This window comes from Hippichthys cyanospilos, chromosome 7 (genome assembly GCF_059441005.1).
Source record: "Hippichthys cyanospilos isolate Australia breed blue-spotted pipefish chromosome 7, RoL_Hcya_1.0, whole genome shotgun sequence".
NCBI classification, from domain to species: domain Eukaryota; kingdom Metazoa; phylum Chordata; class Actinopteri; order Syngnathiformes; family Syngnathidae; genus Hippichthys; species Hippichthys cyanospilos.
In genome coordinates, this window is record NC_142375.1 from 5,493,673 (window position 1) to 5,519,000 (window position 25,328).

Genomic DNA, 25,328 nt, shown 5'->3' on the forward strand with positions numbered 1-25,328 from the left:
AAAATCATCATATGGAAGAATATGTAACACGTTTTGTTGAAAGTAGCTCAGTGTCTTCCTGAAAAAAAAACCCATATCTACTTTTAGTGTGAATCAATTATTAACTTTTTTTTAAAATTATAGTTTGATTATTAAATGGGAAGTCATCCATGGTTTTTTCTCAATTTTAAGAGAATCTGTATGCTCAGAAGGAAAAAAAAAATAATTTCAATAAAAACTGCACCCAAATGTTTTTTTTTTTTTCTCCACTTTTTGTGGTAAAACAAACTTAAAACAGCTTGATGGATAACATGAGTACTGTACATACTTGCCAGGAGGAGGCGGAAACGTGACACGGCCGATACTGATAAAATAGTCCGGTATATTGCGATAATGAATCAACTATATTTGACCAAGAAAATGTCACACTTTAAGGACTGCGTTGACAAAATAACAAAGCACTACAAATGAAAAATAAAGAACACAAAATCCACCACTTTTGGGAAACTCGAAAAAACACCTTGTTTGTTCAACCACTAACATTACATTATCAAAAAGAGTTTGCCATTTCGGCACTTTAGATTGTTTGTTTGTATAAATGATCGACAATCCAAACAAACAAAATAAATACCCCCATGTGCTATTATTATTATTATTATTATTATTATTATTATTATTATTATGTAATGGAGAAATCAACGCACCGAATAAAAAATCGAATGATAAATTCCCGTTGCACCGCTGATCAGAATACTGAATGATGACAATGATTACATGAATGCTGAAATGCTGATTCCATTACTAGTCAGTCACCAACACAAGATTTTTATAAATCATTTCCTTTAAAGATACACCTCTAATAAAACAAGGCTCGATCTTTATTCATTTACAGTATTTGTACTATAACAATAAATTATTTAATTAGAGCCCATGCACTTGCATCATTGAACTCAAAACTGAATTTCCTATTTAAATGTTTATGTTTTTTTTTGACGACATTGGCATCCTCACAGGACTGCGGAGAATGGATGAAAGGCGAAATGAACAAGCGTTTTCTTCCACACATTCTTTTTATTTGTAAATCATAGAAATTAACTTTTTGAAATATAAAACATACACATCATCTGAGCCACATCTGTTATACAAACAAGAAATGTTGCAATCAATGCCTGACTTATTTTTTTCTTCAATTTTTCTTTGTGGAACACATACGTTGTAAACAATGTTTTCCTCTTAATACTGACAACGAAAAAAAAAGGACTCGATCGGGATTCATACATTGGTTTGAAAATTTAAACGTTCATTGAGACATCTTTTACAGACTTGTTCGTCTTCGTGGTTTAACCACTGTGCGAATCCAAGTCTAGTACCTTGAGTTGTGCCACTGCATGGTCCCGAACAGCGGATTAAGAAATACTCAATAAATGACTTGGCCCCAGGGCGGAAAGGTGGTAAATATTTACAGTGTATCACTGGCTCTGTATTTGCTTTCTCACTTCCTGTGTACTATCCTATCTGACCACATTATGCTGAAACAGAATTTCCATTTCTGAATCTGAATTGCATTTGCCCCGTTTATTGATACACCAGCTCCTTGGAGGTATACAATGATGTGGAATTAACAGCAGGAGGCGTTGTGAGGTCTTGCTCAGGACTACAGTACATCTGTTCAAGGGTATGAGGAACAACGTCAACATAATCTTCCGATTCGCTTTGAGAGACGTTCAGCACCTGACTGAGGGACATGGCATGGACTGCACTTTGATTCTAATGCGTTTGTGTGATGGCGATGGCTTCCGTTTCGTGGTTTTTACCTCTTTAATATTCAATTACGAGCAAACTGTACAACTGCATGCAACATACAAGCGGCCCTACAGTAAGTGAAAAAAACAAAACACATCTAGTTCAGTATTTTTTGTGTAGCTGATTCCTTTACAAAAAAATAAATAAATAATCAGCATGCAGCTCTGAAGAGATCCTACAGACTCCCTTTTTACAAGGTGAGTGGTGGACTAACTGGAAAATGAGAATTGACGTTTTTGTCCTGGTTACTTTCAGATGAAGTGTTGCACAATAAAAAGTGTGAGCAAAATCTCTTTTCTGATTTCTAATGACTACATAAAAACGAACAGAACCAGCGGAAGTCTGTTTTTGCTGTTTTCAAAACCGCTTTCATCTTTTAAAGGTTTAAAGTTTTGGTTGAAAAAAAAGATCAAGCCATCGTGCTTGTGCTTATGCTCCAAAAGAACATAAAGTTTCAATAGCTCATTTAATCATGCTTGGCTGAAGATATTTTTGATCAATATCTATCTCTTCCTTTGGTAAACAAAGATATCTTTTTTTCCTGGAATTTGAGTGATGATGTACTTCTGTGACACACTAACTCATTCAATGCCAGGGATGTAACACATTTTTTGCACTCCAAGGCACACCTAAACGTCTTCAACTATTTCAAAAGCTGACAGTGCGCATAAAACGCAGTTGTTCATTTTTGGGGGACGAAGAAATGAAATAACTTGATTGACATGTAAATTCTTCAATTTTTACCTCCGCATTTCAGTAATAAATGTATTTTTTACTGTTACAATTTTTATAACACCGTTTTGAAATTTTGATACGCTATGAATGCTCAAATTTTGACTTAATTCACATGGGGACAAAGCACAAAACGATTTTGTGTGGAATTTTATAAATTTTTATGAAATATTCTTAAATCGCCAAAATAATACATTTTAATGTTTTTGTTGTAGTTGAATATTTACTTGAATCATAATGATAATCTTTTGCCTTCTTGATTGGTCTTGGCATTGTTCTAATATGTCTTTAAATGATTTGAATCAGATGATTTGTGGAAAGTACAAAAAAATATACTTAATTTATGACTGAAAAGTTTGGCTGACTTATCTGATTGTTTTGTTGACATTCCCTTAAGCGCAACTCCATCTAGTGGATGCATAATGCAACCCCAGCTCCTAATCTATGCGCCTGACAATGCGGTGTGCCTTATATATGAAAACAGTTTTAAAATAGGCCATTCATTGAAGGTGCGTCTTCTAATCCAGTGCGCCTTATAGTGCAGAAAATACAGTATTTTTGTTTTTCAACAGTTCTGACATTTAATGCTAGATACTTAAATATCAATTTAATACTCAAGTTACTTACGTATCAATTTAATACTTAAGTATCGATTTAATACTTAGGTATGTGGGATTGACTGGAGTCTTAAACGAAAACGTGAAAGTACATCCCTGGCATTGCATGAGTGAATAATAACACAACTGTTAAATTGTTGGTCATCCTCCTCAGAGGCCTAAGAAACATCTATACAAGGACAACTTAATTTAATCTCCTGGTTAAAAATCTAGGATGTGTTTTAATTCCCGGTCCCCCATCCCTGCCACAACACTTGCAGACAATAAATAGTTTCACCTCCTTTTTTATCGCATTTTTTTTCTCTCCATGCACACACCAGACCGACAACATATCATGAGCATTTTCAACACACTGTAAAAATCATTTTATGCGAGTGTAACAGAGGAAAAATAAAGAGACAAGAGAGCAAACACACAGACAGAATGGCTTTCAAGCAGCCATGGTAAACATTTTGAAAAGAGGATCTTTCCGACACAGAGAGGGACCAGAAATGCGGCTTCAGGGTGTAGGCACCAGAAGAAGGCCCTGTGCTTCCAGACTAAATACCCATGTGGAAGCACCCTGCTCGTTGGACAGAGGTGCTGGCAGTCTGCTGGGGTTCTAGAGGAGTCCCCTGCAGATAGGTACGCCAGTACATTCGCTACCTGCAGGTGTGGCGGGAGGTCACCTCTGTCTCGAGTTGATACATTCCAACGCTTACGTACAATTCTTCATTCAGCTAAAAGCCACCCCGCTTCGTTCATCACACGGCATTCGCCCCGTGTCGGCTCAACTCGAAAGCTACCGCCTGTTTTCTGTAGGCAGCCCCCAGTCTTCAGCGCGCGCAAAGTAAAACTGAGACGTTTCTCGAAATTGTTACGGAACACTGAAAATCGGCCCTTCCCAGGACGGACGAAATGAACCACGATAGGAGTGATTGTCAGATCTCAACAAAGCTTTCTTGTCGTGATGTGATTTCTGATTGTTGTTGCTCGACACGCCTGCTTGGGTTTTCTATCCCTTCTTACGGCGCATGTCATGAGTTAGTTAGTCGCGGAGCGGCGTCGAGCCGTCGCCCCACTAGGATCGGACCCCGGGTGGCCCGGAGGAGCTGTCGAGCGATGACTGAGAAGCTCGTCGGGTGAGGGAAGCCAGCGTGGGATCCACCAAAGAAGAAGGCGGGAACAACTTGTACCAACCGATTACTGTGCTTGATAGGTCCAGTTCCTCCAGGAGAATTTGTGCCACTCCCATGAAGCTTTTGTGGTCCATGCGACCGTAGTCACCCCATACAATCACCTGAAGGAGGCATTAAAATCATTTGTTCACTCACCTAAAATACATGTGTCGCTTGAGTTTTTTCATGTAACTTAAGATGAGACTTGATTGGTCGCTACCGGAGCCCCGAGCAACTATGATATCATTTTCATGGATGAGATGGATAAAAAAAGATTTTGCTGCTGATTTCATATTCCACAAGAATGTCGTATTTAATGCAAGTGCACAGAACATATAATACAGTATATATTTTTTTTTGACTTAACTTCCTCTTTAACATGGGAACATAGTTAGGTGACCAGATTTGTATTCATCTTTAAAAACTGGGGCACTGCAATTTTACTGAAAACCAAATATGCAATAAATTCTCAAAGTGACAAATGTAATCACTTGCCAATGCGGTGACCTGTGTTTATTACTTTACCTAAGGCTAAATTCTATGGGTGACTGTTCAACAGAGCTAAACAAGTCAATACACTGAACATTATGCCTTTTTTTTTCCTGTGTTGTGCCAATGTAGTGAAATTTGTAACGCCTACCTTTGAAACTTGAGGTGACTAGCAGCTTTCCTATGTGTGAGATGTCCTACTGTATGAGTGGTTATTGAATGCACCTTAAGTAAACTGCAAAACACGAGTGAGTACTTTGTATACAAGATTATTATTATTTTTCTTTTACTTTCATAACTTTGTTCATAAAACTGAAAATCAATTGGCATATAGCTACTTACCTTGAGGTCCCACAGAAAACAAGCCACCAGAAATGCTCAGTTTGACTACATTAGACCCAGAAGCAGTTCTAGTTCCAGTTTGTGAATTGTGAACGTTAATACAAAGGAATTTGACTGTTTAATTACTTTTTGTTTAAGACGTGAATCGCTATGACAACTGTGATTTACATACATATGGCGCAAGCAATTGGTTTTCTGATTGGTTGGAAAAAAAAAAAAACGGGATTGAGACCTAAAATAATGGGGCTGGCGAAATGTGTCAGGACTCTAGACCCAAGGCTCAAAACTAAGATGATCTAAATTAAACCGGAATATCTGGTCACCCTATAATATCAAAATAAACACGATGATAAAGTACAATATTTTCCACTCACCTGTAAGACTTTACCCTGTGGACTTTCCTCAAACAGCAATGCTTGCTGGTACAGCGGGTCAAGTGTTTTCCGTGCAATCTTTGTTTTCTTTTTGGCTATGTACGCTCCATTGTTCAGCAGATAGACCTTGACATAAGGTGCTAAAGGCCGGGACAAAACAAAACAAAAAAAAAAAAAGATTAAATGGAGCTATATACCGAGGTGGGCCCAATCGAGTCCTGTTTCCCTTTCAACCAACACATCTGATTCATCATTCAACTTTATGTAAATCAGCTGATGGTGTTTTCCCATCATCGACTAATTACCTTGATATCTTTTTGATACGCATTAGTGTGTATGGTATAGTGCACAACAGGAGCGCTCGGTGTCTCTTTTGTTTGCAAGCTAGCAGTGATTTTCCTGCTCATTTCAGGTCTATTGGTGCAGAACAGCTTGGCTTTGACATCACACACACATCGGGAGATTTTGGTTATCAGACAACCATTTAATCAGCGATTTTCGCCTCATCCCTGAGCAACTAAGAGCACCCGACGCGTCGCAGTCTACCCGGGAGCCCGGAGGTGCTCGCAGGCCAGGTAGAGACCGCAAATGAAGCCGGGGGAAACGTAGAGGGCTGAGGGTTAGGCTAAAGCTAACAACATTTGTGCGGTCACTGGCAAAAAAGTTGAGGAGTTGCGAGTTTGGATGCCTAGAAGACGCCAATGAGGAGCTGACTGACAGATCGTCTGGCCAGTTAGGTAAGAACAGTACTAATTTTTTGTTTTTGTTAGAAGCGGCGAAAGTTCTCCGAGTCAGTCACAGACAAGTGGCTGCAAGAGATTGGGATCGAGGAAACAAAGCTTTGGGATCCTCTAAGCTTGTGTAATAAATTGGTGTAAACTCAGATTTATAATCATGCTTGACTCCCACTTGCTTGACTAGTTCGACGTCCAAGCGCCTACTCGTAGGGTAACTGCGGCTCACCTAGATCCTGACTACGTACAGCCAAGACATGAAAACGAGAAGGGTTGACAGTACTACAGTTACCCTCTAAGGTTGAATAATGTAAGTAAATATGTGTACTGTAGTAGTTCGACATAGCTCTCCTCGGAAAGCGATGTCAGGCATCAGTTTTTGTCTTATGTCTCCAAACCGATGTCACATACAGAATAAGAATCTCTTGGGAGGACGAGAGTGATTCAGTTGTTAGATTATTTGTATCGAGGTGGCCTTACCTGGGAGGGATTTTGATCCTGGCTTTTGTACAAGACCACGTGCTCTGATAACTTCCACCTCTAGTTGACCCTTTTTCTCCATCATACCTATCTGTATGTCACCTGTAAAACAAAGATGGTGGTAAGATAATCAGCTGCATACAAGTTTGTTTTGTACTGCGTAAAGGGAAAAGCTATAAGTGACTTTGAATACGGAGTGATGTTTTGTAGTAAGTGCACTTCAGTGACGATTATGAAATTACTCTCTGCGAAAGAAATGCAAGGCGTAAAGTGTCATAAAAAAACAATGGAATAAAATTTCATGATTGTACACCGAGAAGCAACGTTTCGCAAACACATTTTATAGACATCTTTTACATGCAGTCAAAAGTGAAAACTAAAGCCATTCAAAAGATGTAAGCACATCCACAAGCTCACCAATTGCAGGCGTAGCAAGTGTTTGCCTGCCCACTAACTGAGCCGGACCAAGGCCATCTAGAAAGTCACTGAACTGGCTGCTTGCTCCCAGATTGACCCCAGAGAAGACACTAAAAGGAGTACAAAAACAACAGAAAATTCCTGTTAAGGTGTTCAAAACAAAGCAGTGCTGCAGCTGTGAAAAGATGAAAAGTTTACTCACGCTCCCTCAGAGTTGTAGCTGTTCATGCTGCCATTGTTGGACTCTCTGCTCGGCTGTCGGCTCATGTTCCTGGTCAGCTCCACTGCCATGCCCGTCTCTGTGCTCCTCTGAATGGGTGCTCCTTTCTCCTTCTTTGATTTTGCCTCTGAAAGAAACAAATACCATATTTTTGTGGGTAACTCCTTTCAACACTCGTAAAGATGCAAGTATGGCAGGTTTGTGTTGGGATTTATTATTTTCTGGTCTTGTCGGGTTATGCTCAAGTTTCTTAGTTATGTTTCTGTTCTCCTCTGTCTGTTCTCTGTCTACCTTTTCTTGTCTGTGCTCTCGTTAGAATGATTTTGTCCACCTGTCTGCTTACCCGCCCCCGCAAGTCACCCAACCAGGCACGCCTGCCTTTCGTGCCTGTCCAGCTGTTTTGTGTTCCCCTAATTTAGTGTGAGTGTATTTAAGTCCCAGTTTAGTTCTGTTTAGTTGTTGGGTGATTTATGTCATGCTGCCACATTGTCCTCATGTTCCTTGTTGACATCTTCTTCAATCCGAGTTTCCCCTCTGAGTATCCCTTGTTTACCCTTGCTGATTTCCCTGAGTTAATTTCAGTTTGGGGTTTTGGTTGTACTTTGTATTGATCTGTTCCAGTTGTTCCTTTTCTCAGTTCATTATTAAACCTTCATTTTTAGAGCCACAACCTCCCAGCCTTTCTGCATTTTCTGGGGTCCTATAACTTCCTCCACTTCCCCGGCTACACTAAAACCTGACAAAAACTAAACAGCAACTGATACAGGATCTACTTAAACAACTTGTTTAATTAATTACAACCAACTCCTGCAATTTCCCGGGGTTGTGATTGGCTCAGCCCACAAATGTGTGTATAACTGAGGGCCATTGCATTGGGGGAGAAAAAGAATCAAACCCTAACATCATCTCAACAAGCCAGAAAAGCAATTGATATGTACATACAAAATGAAAAAAGAGTTGTACCCCGAAAATTAAAAAACAAAAAAAAAAAAATAGATCACGAAAAACATACTAATGTACAATGAAAATACTTAACAGTTGATCAGTTTTGTATAAAAAGCAATGTTTATCTGTGTTAAGTCAAATTTCTATCAATAATGTTCAAACAGGCAGCTCGTAGTGGTCATCTCATCTGCTTCACAGTTCAGAGACCCACGTTCAACTCCACCTCAATCCAGCATTCCTGTGTGGAGTTTGCATTTCCTCTCGAGCCCGTGTGGGTTCTCTACAGGCATCCAGCTTCCTCCCACACTCTAAAAACATACATGGCAGGTGGATTGGACATACTAAATTGTCCTGGGATAGAAACCAGCAAGCTTGTGACCCTTGTGAGGATAAGCGGCTCCAGAAAATGGACGAATGTTAAAACATAACGTTTCCATTCAATATTTAATATTGCGTATGACAAACAATGTGTAAAACACAAAACAAAAAACAAACAAAAAAAAACAATCATTATCTATTCTCCTCATCTCGTACTGGCAAGAAAAGAGCAGTTTCCATATCCCAAACTTTACCAGTGGAAATCTGTGTAAACATATCACTTGAGTTGACGATAAAAGTATTTCAGTATTCTATCATGCAATGCATGGCTGAAGTTGCACCTATGTTCTTTTACTCTCTCTCTCCCTCCAGTAATTAGAAGAAAACAGGAAATTAGTAGAATAACAAGTCGACTCGCAACATGCAGCATGCCGTCTGGCGCATTACACAGTATCGGCAGTATAAAGAAAATTAGAATATATATATATATATATATATATATATATATATATATATATATATATATATATATATATATATATATATATATATATATATATATGAAATGTAAACATTATGAAATACTAAAATTGAGACATTCCTTACCTGCCTTTGCTCTCATCCTACGCATACAGAAAGAATTTTTTTTTTCATTGAGCTGCATCTCCTAATATGTCCACTTACTATCTCTCCACTCTGCTTCAGTGACAGAAGGCTAGACATACCCCTGCAGGGCGAATGTGGTCAAATAGCTTTTAATGTCACCCCAAAGAAAGGGAATCCGGAGCTTGACTTTCATGATGAGTCTGTCTTAAGTTGAGTTTAGAGTGGCAAGTTTCATGTGTAACTAGGAGCTTAGCTCAGGGGGCTCTCAGCTCTCTTAAGTTTCCAAAATATTTTTTAACAACATGTACTAGGACAGCAGGGATGAACCTTTCAGAGAAAGAAAGGCCAGTTGCAATTATTGGTGTTTCAGTACAGCCGGCTCTCCGGGGCAAGTTATTTTTTATTTTTTTGTGCTTCTTGTTTTTATGTGGCTCAGATACTCTGGAAGTCCATAGGTTTTGTTGGCTGAATGTTAATGTAGTCCATTATATAAAATTTAATGGTACAAATCATATATTGACAAAAAAATAGAATAGTCATTCCTATACCTGAAAATGAAATTATGTATACATGGTATTTAATTCAGTTTATTGCATTTTCTGGGGAAAAAAAAAAAACCTTGGGCCATATTCTTGGAGGGTAGCAATGAAAATTAAAATGTGTCAGATAAAAAAAAAAAGATAATCCTGAAACACAACAAATCTCGGCAAAGCTCCTGAGCAACTGAATTAATCATAGCATTCTAAAATCTCAGATGATATTTCCCTCTAAGACTCAAAAGGGACACTGCATAAGATTTAGACCCTATTTCATTCAAATTGAACAAATTAAATGATTATAAATTTAAAAAAAACCTTGCAAATAAATGTCTTCTTAATGACTAATAGTATGTTTTATATATAATTGTAGGTCTAGTTATCATTCAATTATATTACATAGGGAGTGGCACTCCTCCGGAGGCTGCCATGTCTTGTTATAGCTACGGACAACGGTAAATGCAGCACCACCTGCTGTCCCTAGTGAAAAACTGTCTAAATCATACACATTGGCCCTTTAAAGTGAGAACACCTATTTTTTTTTTTAATCCAATCAGAAAGAAGTGCATGTCATTTGTAGTGTCATGTGTTACCAAATGTATATATTTTACCGTTATTTCTTTTGCCCAAATACAAATAACAGCTTTGCAAATGTAGATGTTTTCTCATTTGCTACAAAGATGTCAAAGATCAATTTTTATTGGGCAGGCAGTGAAAAACCTGCGTCATTGCCATTGAGAGATCTAGTATAGTCTACTGAGTCCATTTTGTCTCAGCAAGACAGCAACGTTTGTTGCATCCCACCCAAACATACGAGACATCAATGGAAACACCAGAATGTCCTCTACTGGGCACACTAGGACTTAGTAGGGCGGCTTGAAGGAGTCAAAACATATAGACAAAAAAAAAATATACAATAAATTGGACGCTATGTATGGGAAGAGACACAAATCCCATGAGACTTCTCGTCTCATGGGAATGAGACCATTAAAAAGAGATGAGATTTTCTTGCAATACAAAACAATACTCAGTATTAATCATTAGTTTCCAAAATGTTCTTTTTACTGAGAAGATTGTAAGCAACTATAAACAAAAACAAGAGTTACCTGAACGTTTGTTACAGGCTCATTTTTCAGCTGCTGCTGAGCTCGTTTAACAAAATGCACACAACTTGTGTTAGCTGCTGTGCTTGCGTTTTTTTGTGTTGTTTTTTTTTTTGTCATGTTTAGATACAGTCCCAGTCTGATATGCCAATATATTACCATTCATATCTTCAACTGAAAAACAATTATAAACACAAAAGATCAACTAACACATTTCTACTTAATAATGAATGACCAAATCATATATTTTATATATAATTTTATATTTTTTTGAAAATCAGTAAGGTTTATTTTGAAGTTTTGGCTGGCCTTACCACAATTGGCAGCATGTTTTACTGTCATGCAGCGCGCACTGTTGTGTATTCCTTTGGAATTGAGGTCCAAATAGCCCCCCCCCCCCCCCCCCCCCCCCCTTTGTAGTGTAGAGGGACGAGCAATCTTTTAGCATTGTGGTACAAGATCTCATCCCATCCCTTGTGGACACAAATGAATATGAGGATCATCAGTAACTCCAAAATCTTTTTTATCTGGGGTGTTAATGATGTGGTTGATGCTTTATGACCTGCAATAACTTTATATTGGCATTTGTGCATCATCAAAATGAGTTGTTTGAATTTCTTAACCTCTTAATGTCTTAGAGACTAATTTATTTCACAGTGATTCCAAACTTGTGACTTGTACTGCACATAATGTTTTTAACAGTCCTGAAAAAGTTAAACGGAAGATGACTGTGATCATGTTTGAGTTGTTAACGTTTGCTGCGGCTACTTACCAGGGCCACTTATTTGGGAAGTGCTTCTGCTGCGGCGGTTTCCAACAATGGCCACCACTCTTGCACTGAGGCTAGAACGTCTCTTCTTGCTGCCTCCGCCGACTGTGCCTAGCGCCGTGTCTGATTGGCTGCCATCTGTGCGCTCTTGGGTGTAAATCTCCCCGCTAACACTGGAGCTTTTAAGCATGCTGCGTCCCGCCGATGCTCTCATCTGCCGACTGAAGAAAGAAGACACTGAGTGTCACTCATCTGGATGTCATGGGATCTTCTAAAAGTTTGACAAAGTACAGCTACTGTACATTCAGTGCACTAGTAAGTTGACTAACATTCTGTGATGACAATGGTAAAATTTTAAATTGACAGACATGATAAGTTATGACGTGAATAGGATAGACTTTAGCTCCGTTTTGACTCTGGCCTCAAACAAGTAGTGTTCAAAAAACCCTGATTATAGGGATATGTTGTGTGATAAATAAAACGTGTCACTTGCATTTTAGTACGCTGTAACAGCATTGGCACAGTCCATTTAAGTGTCAGAGGGCAAATAAAAAAGGAGTCCACCAAAATTTAGCAAGAGGGAGCAAAGTTTACATGATCATTTGCATAGAATATAGCGTATTTCTTCATGTACAAGTCGAGTTCTTTTTGCAAACCTTTATTGCAATATATAGTACGCGTGGATTAACCCTAACCCTAACCCTTTTCCAGTGGACTTTGATGCATTATTAAAAGGAAAACAAAGACTGACTTGTCTCCATCAGTCCTTGAACGTGTGCTTGAAAAAGCCGGCATGGATTTCTGCAGTTGGGGGGGAGAAACAACAAAGGACAACCTTCCATGCTCTGATCTCACAAAAGTCGTCACTTGGGTAATGAACATCCCAAGTAAGAAGATCAGCAAATCATCTCAGAACACCTCCATTTCAAACAAATTGGACGGATCTGAAGGTGACTACTCATGGAAGAGTAACGAGGATGTTTGCGCAGATGACAAGCAAGAAGGACAGGACATCCGGGATTTAAATGGGAGAAGCTATTTGGCGTGCCCGATAGTGTTGATGACTTTAAGGGCTTTTAGATGATTTCACATTCAAGTGTGTCAAAAAATAAAGCATCAAAACTTCAAATCATTTTATTGTTGCAACATTAGTTTCAGCATATGTGTCTACGCATGCATGCACATTGCCTTGCACTTGTCTCATAACGAGCTTGTTTGAAAACATGACGGGGAGGAAGAAGAGGACCTCCAGAAGGTATGTCCAAACATTGAAATGGGAGGAGCTATTTGTTGTGTCTGTCCCGCCCATAACCGAAACATTGTGTTATTCTTTATAGGATAAAGAAACGTGTCTAAAGTACAGTAATTTCATCATTCCGGTGACACACACCATGTGTTTTAATTGGACAACCATGATATGTGTATCCATTAAAGTTAGGGGTAGACTTATATTCGCGTTTTAGTAAAATTCACCCAAATTGAAATTAAAAAAAGGAAGGGGAAGGGGTCTACTTATATGCGAGGTGGACTTGTACGACGGACAAATACGGTAAGTACCGCATGTTTAAGCTCATTCTTCTCAAACAAGAAACTAGACAAGGACCTAAGCAACTTAGTACTGTGCTTGACGTTGCCTCTGAGGGTTCTGGATGAGCCACTGCAACTCAATGCCTTCGGATGGACTCACTGTGCTATGGGAGAAACTGGATATGCTGCATTCATCACCATCAGCATCTATTCTGTGTGACCTCTCACTGATGTGATAAGATGGGTTACAGGAAGTGCTGCAATATTGGAAGGCTTGAGGCCTTTGGACTGTACTATGCACGGAGGTTAAGTGAAGCTGTGCAGCAAAAGGGACAGATGGAAGGGGATGATCCTGCTCGAGAGGATGGAGGGAGGTCCGAGTTGTCGCGGCATAGGACGCGTGCAATGAGGGATCTGAGACGTGCACGAAACAAACACACAGATACACAAACAGGGCACACATATACTGGAATACAACTGCAAAAAAGTGCATTGAAAAAAAAGCTGATCATGTGTTTGTATTCAATAGTGATAGATGGAAAATTGAAAAGAAGCCTGAGTGTTTCCAGCTGATTTACGAAACAGAACTCACATCATGCAAATGTAAAATATAGGGAATATACGCGGTCATAACTAAAATGACATGAGAATGCCCTGATTTGTGCGTGCTTCTTTTGTTGCCTTGACATTTAAATCTGATGTACAAAAGAGCTTGTCATTTTAATGCACACTGTAATTTTGTAAGCGTTGCTGCATATTTGAGTTGGGTATGATTGTTTGTCATCATTTGTCATTGTTTTATGTAAATAAATAAATGAATACAGGAATAGATGTGGAGCACATGTACATTTTCCTAAACATTTAGCCTTTATATATTTAACTTATCTTGTGATAACTAGAAATATGACATCTGATGTGCCTGTCTTGACAGTTCATACTTGGGTGAAAATGAAAAAAGTCTGACAAGCCAGACAAGACAAATAACAAGCCACATGTGACTTTCCTTCTTACATTTCCAAGCTAAGAAAAAGCGCGTGCAAAAGAGTGGATTTTTATAAAAGTCATACCATTGAAAACTAAGCCGTTTCTGTCCTCCTTTCAGAGGTATGCCATAAGCTGCAGTATCACTAGCTGCTGAGAATCGTTGGGATAAGGTTCTTTATCCCTGTCAAACATACAGCTGCTCAGCCGGAGAGAGAGAGAGATGGTGGTGGTGAGGGGGGAGAGAGTGTGAAATATTTGCATGTTTTCTTGAATATTTTTGTTTAAAATGTTTTTTTTTTTAATTGTGTATCATTGCTTGCTGTTATTTTAATATAATAACGGCTTTTAACTTTCCACTTCAACGACTACCCTGGTGGGCACTTCTGAACTATAATACAATGAAAATCATCTGCCAGGCAAATGATTAGAAAATCGAATTGCGCTGCTGAATTGTCATTCATTCTATGAAAAGTACATATGTAACGGATTTCATGAGATGAAAATGAAGATGGATGAAATCATTATTGCGTGTCATTACTCGTCATTTAATCAACGTGATTCCACCGTGGCTTGTAATGTAGGTTTCTGGTTGGTTACCGTATTTCTCCGTGTACAAGTCGACCTTGTGCAAACGTTGATTTTTTCTTTTTTACTTCAATTTGGGTGAATTTTACAAAAACGGGTGTCTACCCCTGACTTTCATAGTTACCGATATCATGGCTGTGCAATGAAAACATTGTGTTTGTTATGATGAAATTAAAGGTACTTTTACATGCGGTTCTTCATCATATAAAGAATGACATACTGTTGCGGTTATAGGGGGGGAAGGAGTGGGGCGGAAACAAGACAAGTTTGAGGCAATGTACACGCGTGCATAGGTGGAGATGCTGAAACTAATTTTATAAATGTTAAACTATTGTAATAAAATGATTTGAAGTTTCAATGCTTTATTTTTTTTGACACTGTTGAATGTGAATTAATCTAAAAACCCTGAAAGTCATCATCACTCTCTGACATGCAAAATCACTCCTCCCATTTAAATCCTGAACATCTTTTCAATTCCTGTTCGTCATTGGCACAAACATCCTCGATACTCTTCTATGAGTAGTCATCTTCGGATCCGTCCAATTTGTTTGAAATGGAGGTCTCCAGAAATGCTTTGCTGAAGCTGTCTTTACCCAAGTGACGACAGTCACTTTAGAGTGTGGATCGGTTGCTCTTTGCTATCTATCTCCCCCCACCTGCTAACATCAACACGTGCCATGCCACTGCTCTCGCATTTTTGTCTTGAACGGACAAGTCAAGTCGTATTTTCCTTTTCATAATGAATTAAAGTCCGCCAGAAAAGAAAAAAAAATATCCATGCATTCTCATTGACAAGAAAGAGGCTTTTCACGAAAGTGCATTTGAAATTACAAATGTGCTACAACAGATGCATGCTATATCAAATTAGAGGTATGTATAATCATTTTAAGTCTTGTAAATGACATATTGTTGTTTCGTGTTCAAATTAATGTCATTCAAACACAGATATGTGGAGAAAATTAGTCTGCTTTTGAGTTATGCTGGTATAAATTGAGCCCCCCTTCCCCCAATATGGTGGTTGAAAATGAGAAAAAAACTCCACAGGTATAATGTTACGGTCCCTGCACATAACTATGTGTGGCGTTACTGATTGGAGATGATCAGGTTTTATTTTTTTATATAGAGGTTATAGCTTATTTAAAATGATGTTAAGAAGCGCACTTGTTTACATATCAATGAGCTCGTGTTTCATGCTACATGAAAAATTGGACGTGTGGATGTGTTGAAGCCATAGATTTGTCGGGATTATATATTATTATTATTATCTGTGATTTTGTTTGATAGGGTTAGGGTTAGGACTTTTGAGGACTGGATTTGGGCAATGATACACGCGGACAGATAGACAGACAGAGTTGGGGAATTTTTGAGATGCATTTATACTTACCTGGACTCCTCTGTTTCTCCAGCTACAGTGTGTCTCCTGCGCTTCAATTCTTCTGAGAAACGTCTCTTTCCTGCCGCCCTCTTTTTTTCCTCTTCCCTAATCACCCCCCATGAGATTCTCCTGTCTTTTTTTTCCTCTTCTAAAGACTTCGATCTGAGTTTGTTTGTACCCCAACATTCATTGTTATGTTTGTAAGTGACAGATACGAGCAAACAGTTGGACAGAAACATGCAGCAGTTGTCATGCAAAAAAGAAAAGAAAAGATACACACGCGTTAGCATGCATACACTATTACAAAATATGGAAATACATGCTATTAGTAACAAAAACTATGGATATTGGTTTCAAAACAGGACTAAGGGACCCATGGTTGAACATAACTAAATCAAATATGAAACCCAAAAAAAGGACTGACCTAAGACGTCCCCCTGGGCGTTCTGACTGGATAGACATGTAGCTGGTGCTACTGAGGCGAGAGGCACTGCTGGCGCGGGAGAGAGCCGACATATCGCTCATATCGCTATCTGATGACCTTGCAGACATGTTGTCGCTGCTACGTCGTTGCTCCGCAAACATCTAAGAAAATGAAAAGATGCATAATTAAAGGAGAATCTCTTGAATCTGACATAAGCTAGGTGTTAACTATCATGTTGAAATGGTAAAAATAAATAGGATGTGGAATGCATATACACTGTTTATTTCACGGTCTATCAGGCGCCCCACATTTTAAAGTGCTCCTTTTATGGACAATAAATTCTTACCAGGATCAATATATAACAACTAGTCAACAAACAATAGTCAATCTGTGGTTATGTGATAAGCTAGCTGAGCAAGCATTGAGCACAAGCATTTCACTATAACCCAACCTTTTTTGCCCTGTCCTGACAAAGTTACCCCAGAAAAAAATTGTCTCCTGTCCATGCAAATTGAGTTGACATGCGGAGTTAAGTGGTCAATGAACGCACTTTGAGTCAACTGCAGAGTGTGAGTGCAGTGTTTGTGTCCTTTTGCTTCTCAGCCTAACTATCGATCATTGAATGCAAGAACATTCCCCCCCCAAAACCTTGTTTATAAACTGAATAATGAATAAACACAAAAGTGTGTTCTTCAGATCCCACATTGCAACACTGGAATTGTGCAGCAAGAAGCATTCAGCTCAAATGCAGTCTCAGTGCATTTCCAATGATTTTTAATACAAAGGCAGGAAGTAGTTCTAGTCCCGTTATGATGCAATTGCGATTGTTAAAGTAAATAGGAAGGAATTTAACAGTTCAATTCATGACAAGTTCAATGGAATCAGGATATAGTTCTCATTTTGGTATGACAAAAACATGGACGCCAGCTAGCAATTAGTCATGTCTGAAAATGAGAATGTGACTGTCATAGAAAAAACGATAAATGATAAACAACAAAGTAAAAATGCAAATTCATATATGTCACACTGGATTACAAATTTTTGAGAAAATGTATGTATTTTAAGAGTACGTTATCATGTGACAAATATGGCTCATAAAGGTGTGTTGAAATTTGATACTCTCCTGCTTTACAGATTCCAGCTTATTAGGATTTTCTAAAGAAGATAAGTAAACATCAAGCTTAACAGGCTTACCTCCCTTTTATTCTTGAGATTTGACTCAGGATCATGGGAAGCTGAAGGCCGGTAGGAATGTACTTTCATATGCAGCTGTCGGGCTCGTTCTTCAACTGCTAGGGCTAAGACAAAACAAAGAAATCGTATTTTACTCGCTCAAGTAAAATAGCAAGGTCTGCTAACTGACTAAATGACATATTGTGAATGAGAAATACATGTTGACAGCCCCTTAAACTATGGATAGCAGTGTCCACACAATCTCACAATGTCATAGTTAAGGCTTTACTCAAATTGTGACACAAACAGACTGGATTCAATGTTTTCGTTTGTCTGCTCTAATTTCTGCCCTTTTTAAATAGATCGTGTCTTACTATCCATCTGCGTGCTCTCAATAGAGACACAGGCAAACTGGACGCCATCCAGGCCAACAGATGGCCAAGAGGTGGGGTGCACCCTGGACTGTTTGCCAAACAGTCCCAAAGCCCTTACAGTAGGTAGACACACATCAAACAATCATTGACAGTCACATTCACATCAACTGTAAAGCAGATGTGCAAACACAACTCCCATTATTATTATTATTTTATGATTATTATTATTGATACAATTATGATTTTATGATTATGATGATGATTATTATTATTATTAATTGCACCACTCACAATTACATGTGGGGGAGGGATGGGGTGCGGGCAGGTAAAACAGAGTGACAACACTGACTAAGGCTGGCCCTTTAAGAACAATTGAAACGCAATGTGGGAATGGCCGGGGGCAGGGGTAGCGGTAGTGCTCAGTGCTGCAACATGAGTTGAGATTTGGTTTGGGGCTCTCATTACATGCTGAAGCACTCTGCTATGTGTTGAAAAATAAAACTAAAATTTGTATCTAAAAAAGAGACTGTTCAACCACCATACAACTGTTAGGAGATCACTGGGTATGGGAAAGCAAAGAGGGCCTTACTAAAAACATTTCATACACTTTATTTAAGTAGGTGCAATGTGTGTGTGTGTGTGTGTGTGTGGGGGGGGGGGGGGGGGGGGGGGGGGCTACTTCGAGGAATTGCCTTTTCATCCATTCCAGTTCCCATTAACCGCAAAAAGTGAAGGAACACTACTATACTTGCAACGACAAGTCATACCTTGTTCTATGCTGCTGCTCTTAGCCGGGAGCTGTGGAAGCTGCCGGCCTTTGCGACCTGATGAGGGAGTCCCCATTGGGGAAGAGGTGCTACCATGAGGGTGGTTTCTAGGAAACAGAGACATAAAGACAGAATGAGATTAAGGAATGGGGAAAAACAGAATAAAAACACACCACACAAGTGTTACATTTTTCAGGGGACTAAACAAGATCAGCCAAACAAAATAACAGTCATGATCTAGTAAAACTGGCAAAGGTCAGGACATAAATCAGAAGACAGGCAGGGGAGATATTAGAGAGGCACTCAGGGTCTGGACAGCATACACAACATACCCACATTTCTACACACCACTAAACAAAATTCACATAAAAAACAGTTATATGGGCTGTTCATACACTTTGCAAGACATATTTATGAACAGCTTCAACAGTTGTGGGGCATTATGGAAGAGTTGACAATATTTCACCCACCCAAAAAGTCTGAGGTGCAGTGATTTATTGTGGTTCTTTTTCAAACAACGTGATCAACAATAGGAGCACACAGTAGGAGGGGCCTCCTGCGGACAATAGCATGCACCTGTCTGGCTGCGGGGAGTTTGGAGAGGACCCAGCCAAAGCTGTCTGACCAAAGGGTCTCAGTGGCCAACCTTTGCCCCGACTTCCCCTGAGGATAGAGGTGGGCTGGATGCGACTGCCGTTTGCGAAATAACCAAAATCAACCAGAGATATCCTTGCAAAAGCTACATTTTGTAATTCTACCTATGCATAGTAGGGGTGCTCAAATTTGACAACTTTACACATTTTTCTGCTACCAACCTTCCAAGATCTATTGGCGGAGTGTACATTGACATATTAAATTTTGGAACTTCTTTCCCTTCCGACCTGCATACCGCCCTCTGATATATTTTTAACAGTATATCATATTTGACTGTGCAACAAAGCTTCATATATTTCGTTTTTATTGGATACAAGCTCAAAATAGTGACTGAAGTTGCTTGCATCTTGAAAACACTATGATGTCATTCAAAAGTTAATTTGAATAATCCTATAATCCATCCACTTTCTATAGCTGCTTATCCTCACTGGGATCACCAGCTTGCTGGTGCCTATATCAGCTTTCTTTGGGCAGTTGATGAACTGGTTGTCGGCCAACTGCAGGGTACACAGGGACGAACAAAACATTCATGCACCCAGCTACACCTAAGGACAATTTAGAGTGCCCAATACTCCGACCATGCATATTTTTGCGAGTGTCGGAGGAAGCGGCGTGCCCAGAAAGAACCCACGCGGGCTTGGGGAGAACAAGCAAACTCCATATAGGAAGGTCGTGGTGGGCTGGAATTGAACTCGAGAGTCTGAACTGTGAGGCCTATGTGCTAACCACTCTTTCACTGAGCTGCCCCTAATCCCATAACCCGTTTTGATAAATTCAATACCAAAGGTCCCCTTGTTAGGTGTTCTAGATTTCAGTTGTTTTTTGGAGACTTTGGTGACTACTAGAGTGTTAGGGATCAAATCATTTTCTCTATTTTATTATTCAGTACTAGTTTTACATTGCACCTTGAGTGAGAAATACGAATGTTTCATTTAATGTTGTCAATTGCTTCTTCCTTGTGACTCTTGCAGGTGACTGGGTGTTACTACACTGAGTAATAGTTTGTGCTTCTACCTGTATCATCAGGTTATCTATGCTTATAGTCATGAACATGATATAAAAGTAATTACTTGACCAGAAATAGTGATGCCTTAAAGCATTATGTCTGCGCAATGTCATGCAATTCATCAGATTGCAATCGACCAGTTGGCAATTGACATATTGAGCACCCCTGATGTTTTAGTATACATTCATTACACAGTGAATGTGGTTTATTGGAAGAGTCAAAGGATATAAACAATACATAGCAATAGCATATATTTGTAAATCAAAATAAACGGGGAGGCAAAAGTAAAATGGGATATGGTGTTTGGCGAAATGAATGTTCTCACCTGTCACCCTCCAAGGTTTTTTTGCTGCCTTTTAGACAGTCTGGATTTGTTGTATTGCTACAATCCCTGTTTTGGCAAACAATAACAACCCAGAAAGAGAAGAGAGAAACATGATATGGCAATGACAATGATAAAACAAAATAAGAAATAATTGTTCCTGTGAACATTGCAGACTAAAGATTTTGTTCATTCGGAAATATAGGAAATCTTTGCACATCCACCAACATAAGATATAAGAAAGTGCTATCAAAACAAAATTGCTTAATTCAGATTGGGTATAGTAAGCAAGGGTGAATAGAAATGGAATATTACTACAGCCTCAGCTCACAACAGTTTACGAGAAAAGGTCCAAAACAGTGCAGATCACTACAATGTGATATCCCATAATGAACTCTAGTCTCCGGGACAAGCGTCAGCATGTTGGGTCAGAAAGATATAAGCAAGCAAGCAGAATAGAAGCAAATTTTGGGACGATGACAGCAGAATGGTCAGGCCTGATACCTGTCTTCTTCAGGGATCATGTGTTCAACGAACAAACCAGATGCATGAAAGAGGTTTATTCGCAGGGTCAAGACCCAGAACCAAGGCAACAAACCTACACAAGTTCCATAAAATTATCCAATTCAAAAGCAAATTATCTGCTGTTTAAATGTTTTAAATATGCCATTCTAAAAGTGTGGTAAGCAGGCTCCCTCAGCTATTTGAAAAAAGTCAATGAAATAAATGTACAAAATCGGCATGATGCTTTTGATTTTTTTTTTTTTAAATCCAGTTCTATATATTTTAGGTGTACATTTCAGTTGTAATGATTTTGTACGTACAGAATATTTGCCTTTTTTAAATAGAAATATGAGTATTTAATTTAAAATCTTCATGTCAATATTTTAAGCGAATGTCTGCCCCACCCTATACTTTGGCGCAGTTGTAATGTTCAAACTGGACATTCGCTATGCTATACAGTGTTTTGTTATGGCCAACTGGAGAAAATACAGTAGCTCTAGGTGATGGTCGAGAACAGAAGAAAAAGGAAAAGCTAAATGATTAGCATTTTCGAGATTGTTGGAATTGCAAGCCCTAAAAGGTAAAAATGCTGTAAAGGAACAGACAAAAACTATGAAAGAGGAGGCATACTCAGCAAAACTGTTCATTATAAAAAATACTTTTAATTAAGTTTGAGTTCTATACTCCTTGTTTATTGCCAGTACTTTCCCCTTGAGGAGTTTGCTATAGCTGAGGTCTGTGTGGATTTATTGTAGCTTGATTTTCCTTTTCGCCTTCTGACTCAACACCTCTTCTTCCTCAGTTGCTACAAGAAGTGATTTGTTAACAACCAATTCCACAAATTCATCAAAATCCTTCATCATCAAAACAGTTTCCCATTTTGCGGTGCAAGATGAGCCAAACATCAATCAATAGGGAGAGCATGTTTGACAACCACATCAGCTGTACTGTCTCTGAGATGAAAAGTACCGTATTTTCCGCACTATAAAGCGCACCTAAAAGCCTTAATTTTTTTTTAAATGCTGATGGTGCGCCTTATAATCAGGTGCGCCTTATATATGGATCAATATTGAGATTCGTAGATGGGGAATGAAGTGATAAAGTAAGCTTTACCTGTTTCTTTTGTGTGTTTACAGTTGAACAATGTTGGTCATATTGACATTGAGTTATTATGCTAGTGAGAATTTAGAGTCATTATTTGAGTTATTATTGTTATTTCTTTGAGTATTACTATATTGTGATTGCACTGGAGGAAAAGTTCCCCGATAAAGTTCCCCGATATAAATGTTGCACTACATGTTATACCTTGCTGTTAAAAGATAAACTGTCATAAAACACAAGACAGTTGTTTATTCATTTTGGGAGTGAATGGAGTGATCAGAAAGCTGGTTTGTAATCTATTGATAAAGTTGGACTGCTTCTATTGTTTCGCCTTATAATGCGGTGCGCCTTATGTATGGAAAAAGTTTTAAAATATGTCATTAATTGAGGCTGCGCCTTATAATTGGTGCGCCTTATAGTGCGGAAAATACGGTAGTTTGAAAATTCTACTTTCAATTGTGAAGGATGAGTTATTGTAATGCCCGTGGCAATTACACTACGTATGTACACAGAAAATGATGTACAAATGCCATGAATAGATTTGGAACGTGCAAACGAAGTTAGACTGCAGTGAGCACATGGAAAATATTTCTTTTTCATACCTGTCTCTGTCATGAGAGTGAAAGTTGGTGTCTGGTCTCAAACATGTGGTGCTGGCACTCCTCACTCTATCCAGAGAAGGCTGCAGGTCGCTACACCACCACAGCATAGCAGCAGAGAGAAGTAGAGTAGAAATTAACATGGAGACAAAGGGGAAGAGAGGAGACAAGGTGGGGGGATTAAAACCAATTATGAGAGGTAAATCAGAGAAACAAACAGGAGACAAAGACAGAATAAGGAAGGCCATCAGACAGTGCAGCCTGTATCCATACACTGTGAGACCACTCAAATGGAAGGTTGGTGAGTTGCCATGGGAACCAGGTTGAAGTGGAAAAGTGCGTGTCTGTTAGAGTGCATGTGCAAGAGGGAAGAGGAGAAAAGCTCGCTTTCATCTTACTACGCACTTGACACATATGGTGCTGCTTTTTGTTGTCATGTCATGCTAGACTAGTAAAACAGTTCTTTTAACAGATGGCTGGCTCGGTACCATCGCATGACATTGCGCATAATGGTTTCAGGCCAAGGCGCTCACATGAGGGATGACAAGGGCTTAAGATTTTAGTCCTCCTTTCATGCTCTCATTTGCAATTTCAAGTACGGGGCTTGAGTCTGTTGTTACCCGCAAAAAAAAAAGGGCATGGTGGGGGTAGTCCAAACACAGGCAGAGGAACTGTGAAGGGTATGTTCTTACCTAAGTGTGACCTCATCAGTGAACCTGAGCACACGGTGTGCAAAGATACTACGCTGCACATTGTTGCTTCCCTCTTGCTTTTGAGGCAGCTTGCTTTTTAGGCATGCAGGGAGGGTGGAGCTGTGCACCATCCACACCCGTGAAAGGCAAGAAAAATATACAAAAAAGGCAAGAAAAGACAAAATGATACATGCACCTAAAAGATATGAACAGATCCAAAACATGTTAAGGGTACGCTTGGTGTGGAAATGACAAAGCTTTGGGCGTTACCATCAATTGGTAACGCCAAAACGTGCATGACTTTGACTTGACTTTGAAAGTGCAGTTTTCTGCCTTACAGAATGTGAGGTTAAGACATAAAAACTGTTGAGACTACAAATCAGAAAACCTATTGCTCATAATGTATTATTATTATTATTATTATTATTTAAAAACCCTTGCTTCAGTTCCATGTGATTAAACAGTAAATAAGTTTCAAAATGTGCTCCTTGAATTAATTAAATAGTTTGCAAACTGCTGTAAAAATACATATTATGAGTAATGCCATGGGCAATAACACACACCATACCGTCAAAGATGCTGTCTTTTGAACTTTGCGCTTAAATGACTTGGATTGTTGTGTTCCTCTTTTTTGTGATTCTGTTCTTGGTTTTTTTTTTTTAAGTCCATGATTTCCGAAAACAAGTTGAAATATGGACCCGTCTGACCACAGCGAATATTTCCAATTTGCACCAGACTATCTATGAGCTTGGACCCAGAGAATGCTCTGCAACACAGCTGTTTCCAATTAGCCCCTGCACCTACTATTTCAAACAGTCTTAAAGCGTTCCTCAACTTTCCCAGACTTCTGTTGTCCACTTCTCATTTTTCAATGTGTTGCAGGCGTCAAATTCAAAATGAAAGAATAGTTTGAATCAAATTAATTTAGCTTTTAGAACTCTATCTGTGAGCTCATTGTTTGCAAATATTGTTGTTTTATGAAACAGCCAATACACATACAGTTTTGTTTTGATAGCTATCTTGCAGCTTTCTAGCACCAGTGGTGTAGAGATCGTCTTCCAACCGTAAGGTGGTGAGATTGATCCCCTAACCTGGTGAACATGTCAAAGTGTCCTTGAGTAAGACACTGAACACTTAGTATTTGCTTCCAGTGGACCCGGAAGTGCCCTGAACCTTGATTGGCATGGATGAATGTGAGCCTTTGTGAAAGGGCTTGGAGCACCATATGGTGTAGAAAGTGCTATACACAGTATGCCCATTCAATTCACCATTTCACCAGGTGCATTTTGTACTCCAGAAATTTTGGTGGTCTTTAGTTCCGAACAGCATATCCAAGCATAAAAAAAAAAAAAAATCCTTGATCATGAAATGTCGGTACAAGTCTCCTTTCACACAGCTAACTAACTCCAGTATAGGGTTGTTTTGATAAGGTTTGAATTTCCTGTTCGAAACTTGAATGGTAAACAGATGCATAGGGAAGGGAAGTACAATTTTTTGTTTGGAAAAAGCAACAACATGGCAACACAAGTTGACATCAACACAATAAGCAAGTCAGGACATATGGGCATTTCATGTTTTGCAGATAAAAAAAAGCAGCAGCAAGCAAAATGGCTCACCAAA

At 39.0% G+C, this 25,328-nt stretch overlaps 1 protein-coding gene across 2 annotated transcripts in view; it reads right to left on the reverse strand.

The window, feature by feature from the left end:
• Positions 1 to 1,539: 1,539 nt before the first annotated feature.
• LOC148420772 (regulating synaptic membrane exocytosis protein 1-like) overlaps positions 1,540 to 25,328 on the reverse strand; it is a 72,829-nt gene continuing 49,040 nt past the window's right edge. For both annotated transcript variants that reach the window (XM_088418811.1, XM_088418810.1), the window contains 14 exons: positions 23,709 to 23,828; positions 23,020 to 23,109; positions 20,816 to 20,881; positions 19,407 to 19,520; positions 18,831 to 18,937; positions 17,711 to 17,814; positions 16,517 to 16,677; positions 16,102 to 16,254; positions 11,625 to 11,842; positions 7,327 to 7,471; positions 7,125 to 7,234; positions 6,708 to 6,809; positions 5,494 to 5,633; positions 1,540 to 4,410 (listed from right to left, as the gene is read on the reverse strand). In XM_088418811.1, the coding sequence (XP_088274937.1) occupies positions 4,192 to 4,410; positions 5,494 to 5,633; positions 6,708 to 6,809; positions 7,125 to 7,234; positions 7,327 to 7,471; positions 11,625 to 11,842; positions 16,102 to 16,254; positions 16,517 to 16,677; positions 17,711 to 17,814; positions 18,831 to 18,937; positions 19,407 to 19,520; positions 20,816 to 20,881; positions 23,020 to 23,109; positions 23,709 to 23,828 (1,849 nt within the window). In that variant the 3' untranslated portion in view covers positions 1,540 to 4,191. The remainder of the gene's footprint in view (positions 4,411 to 5,493; positions 5,634 to 6,707; positions 6,810 to 7,124; positions 7,235 to 7,326; positions 7,472 to 11,624; positions 11,843 to 16,101; positions 16,255 to 16,516; positions 16,678 to 17,710; positions 17,815 to 18,830; positions 18,938 to 19,406; positions 19,521 to 20,815; positions 20,882 to 23,019; positions 23,110 to 23,708; positions 23,829 to 25,328) is intronic.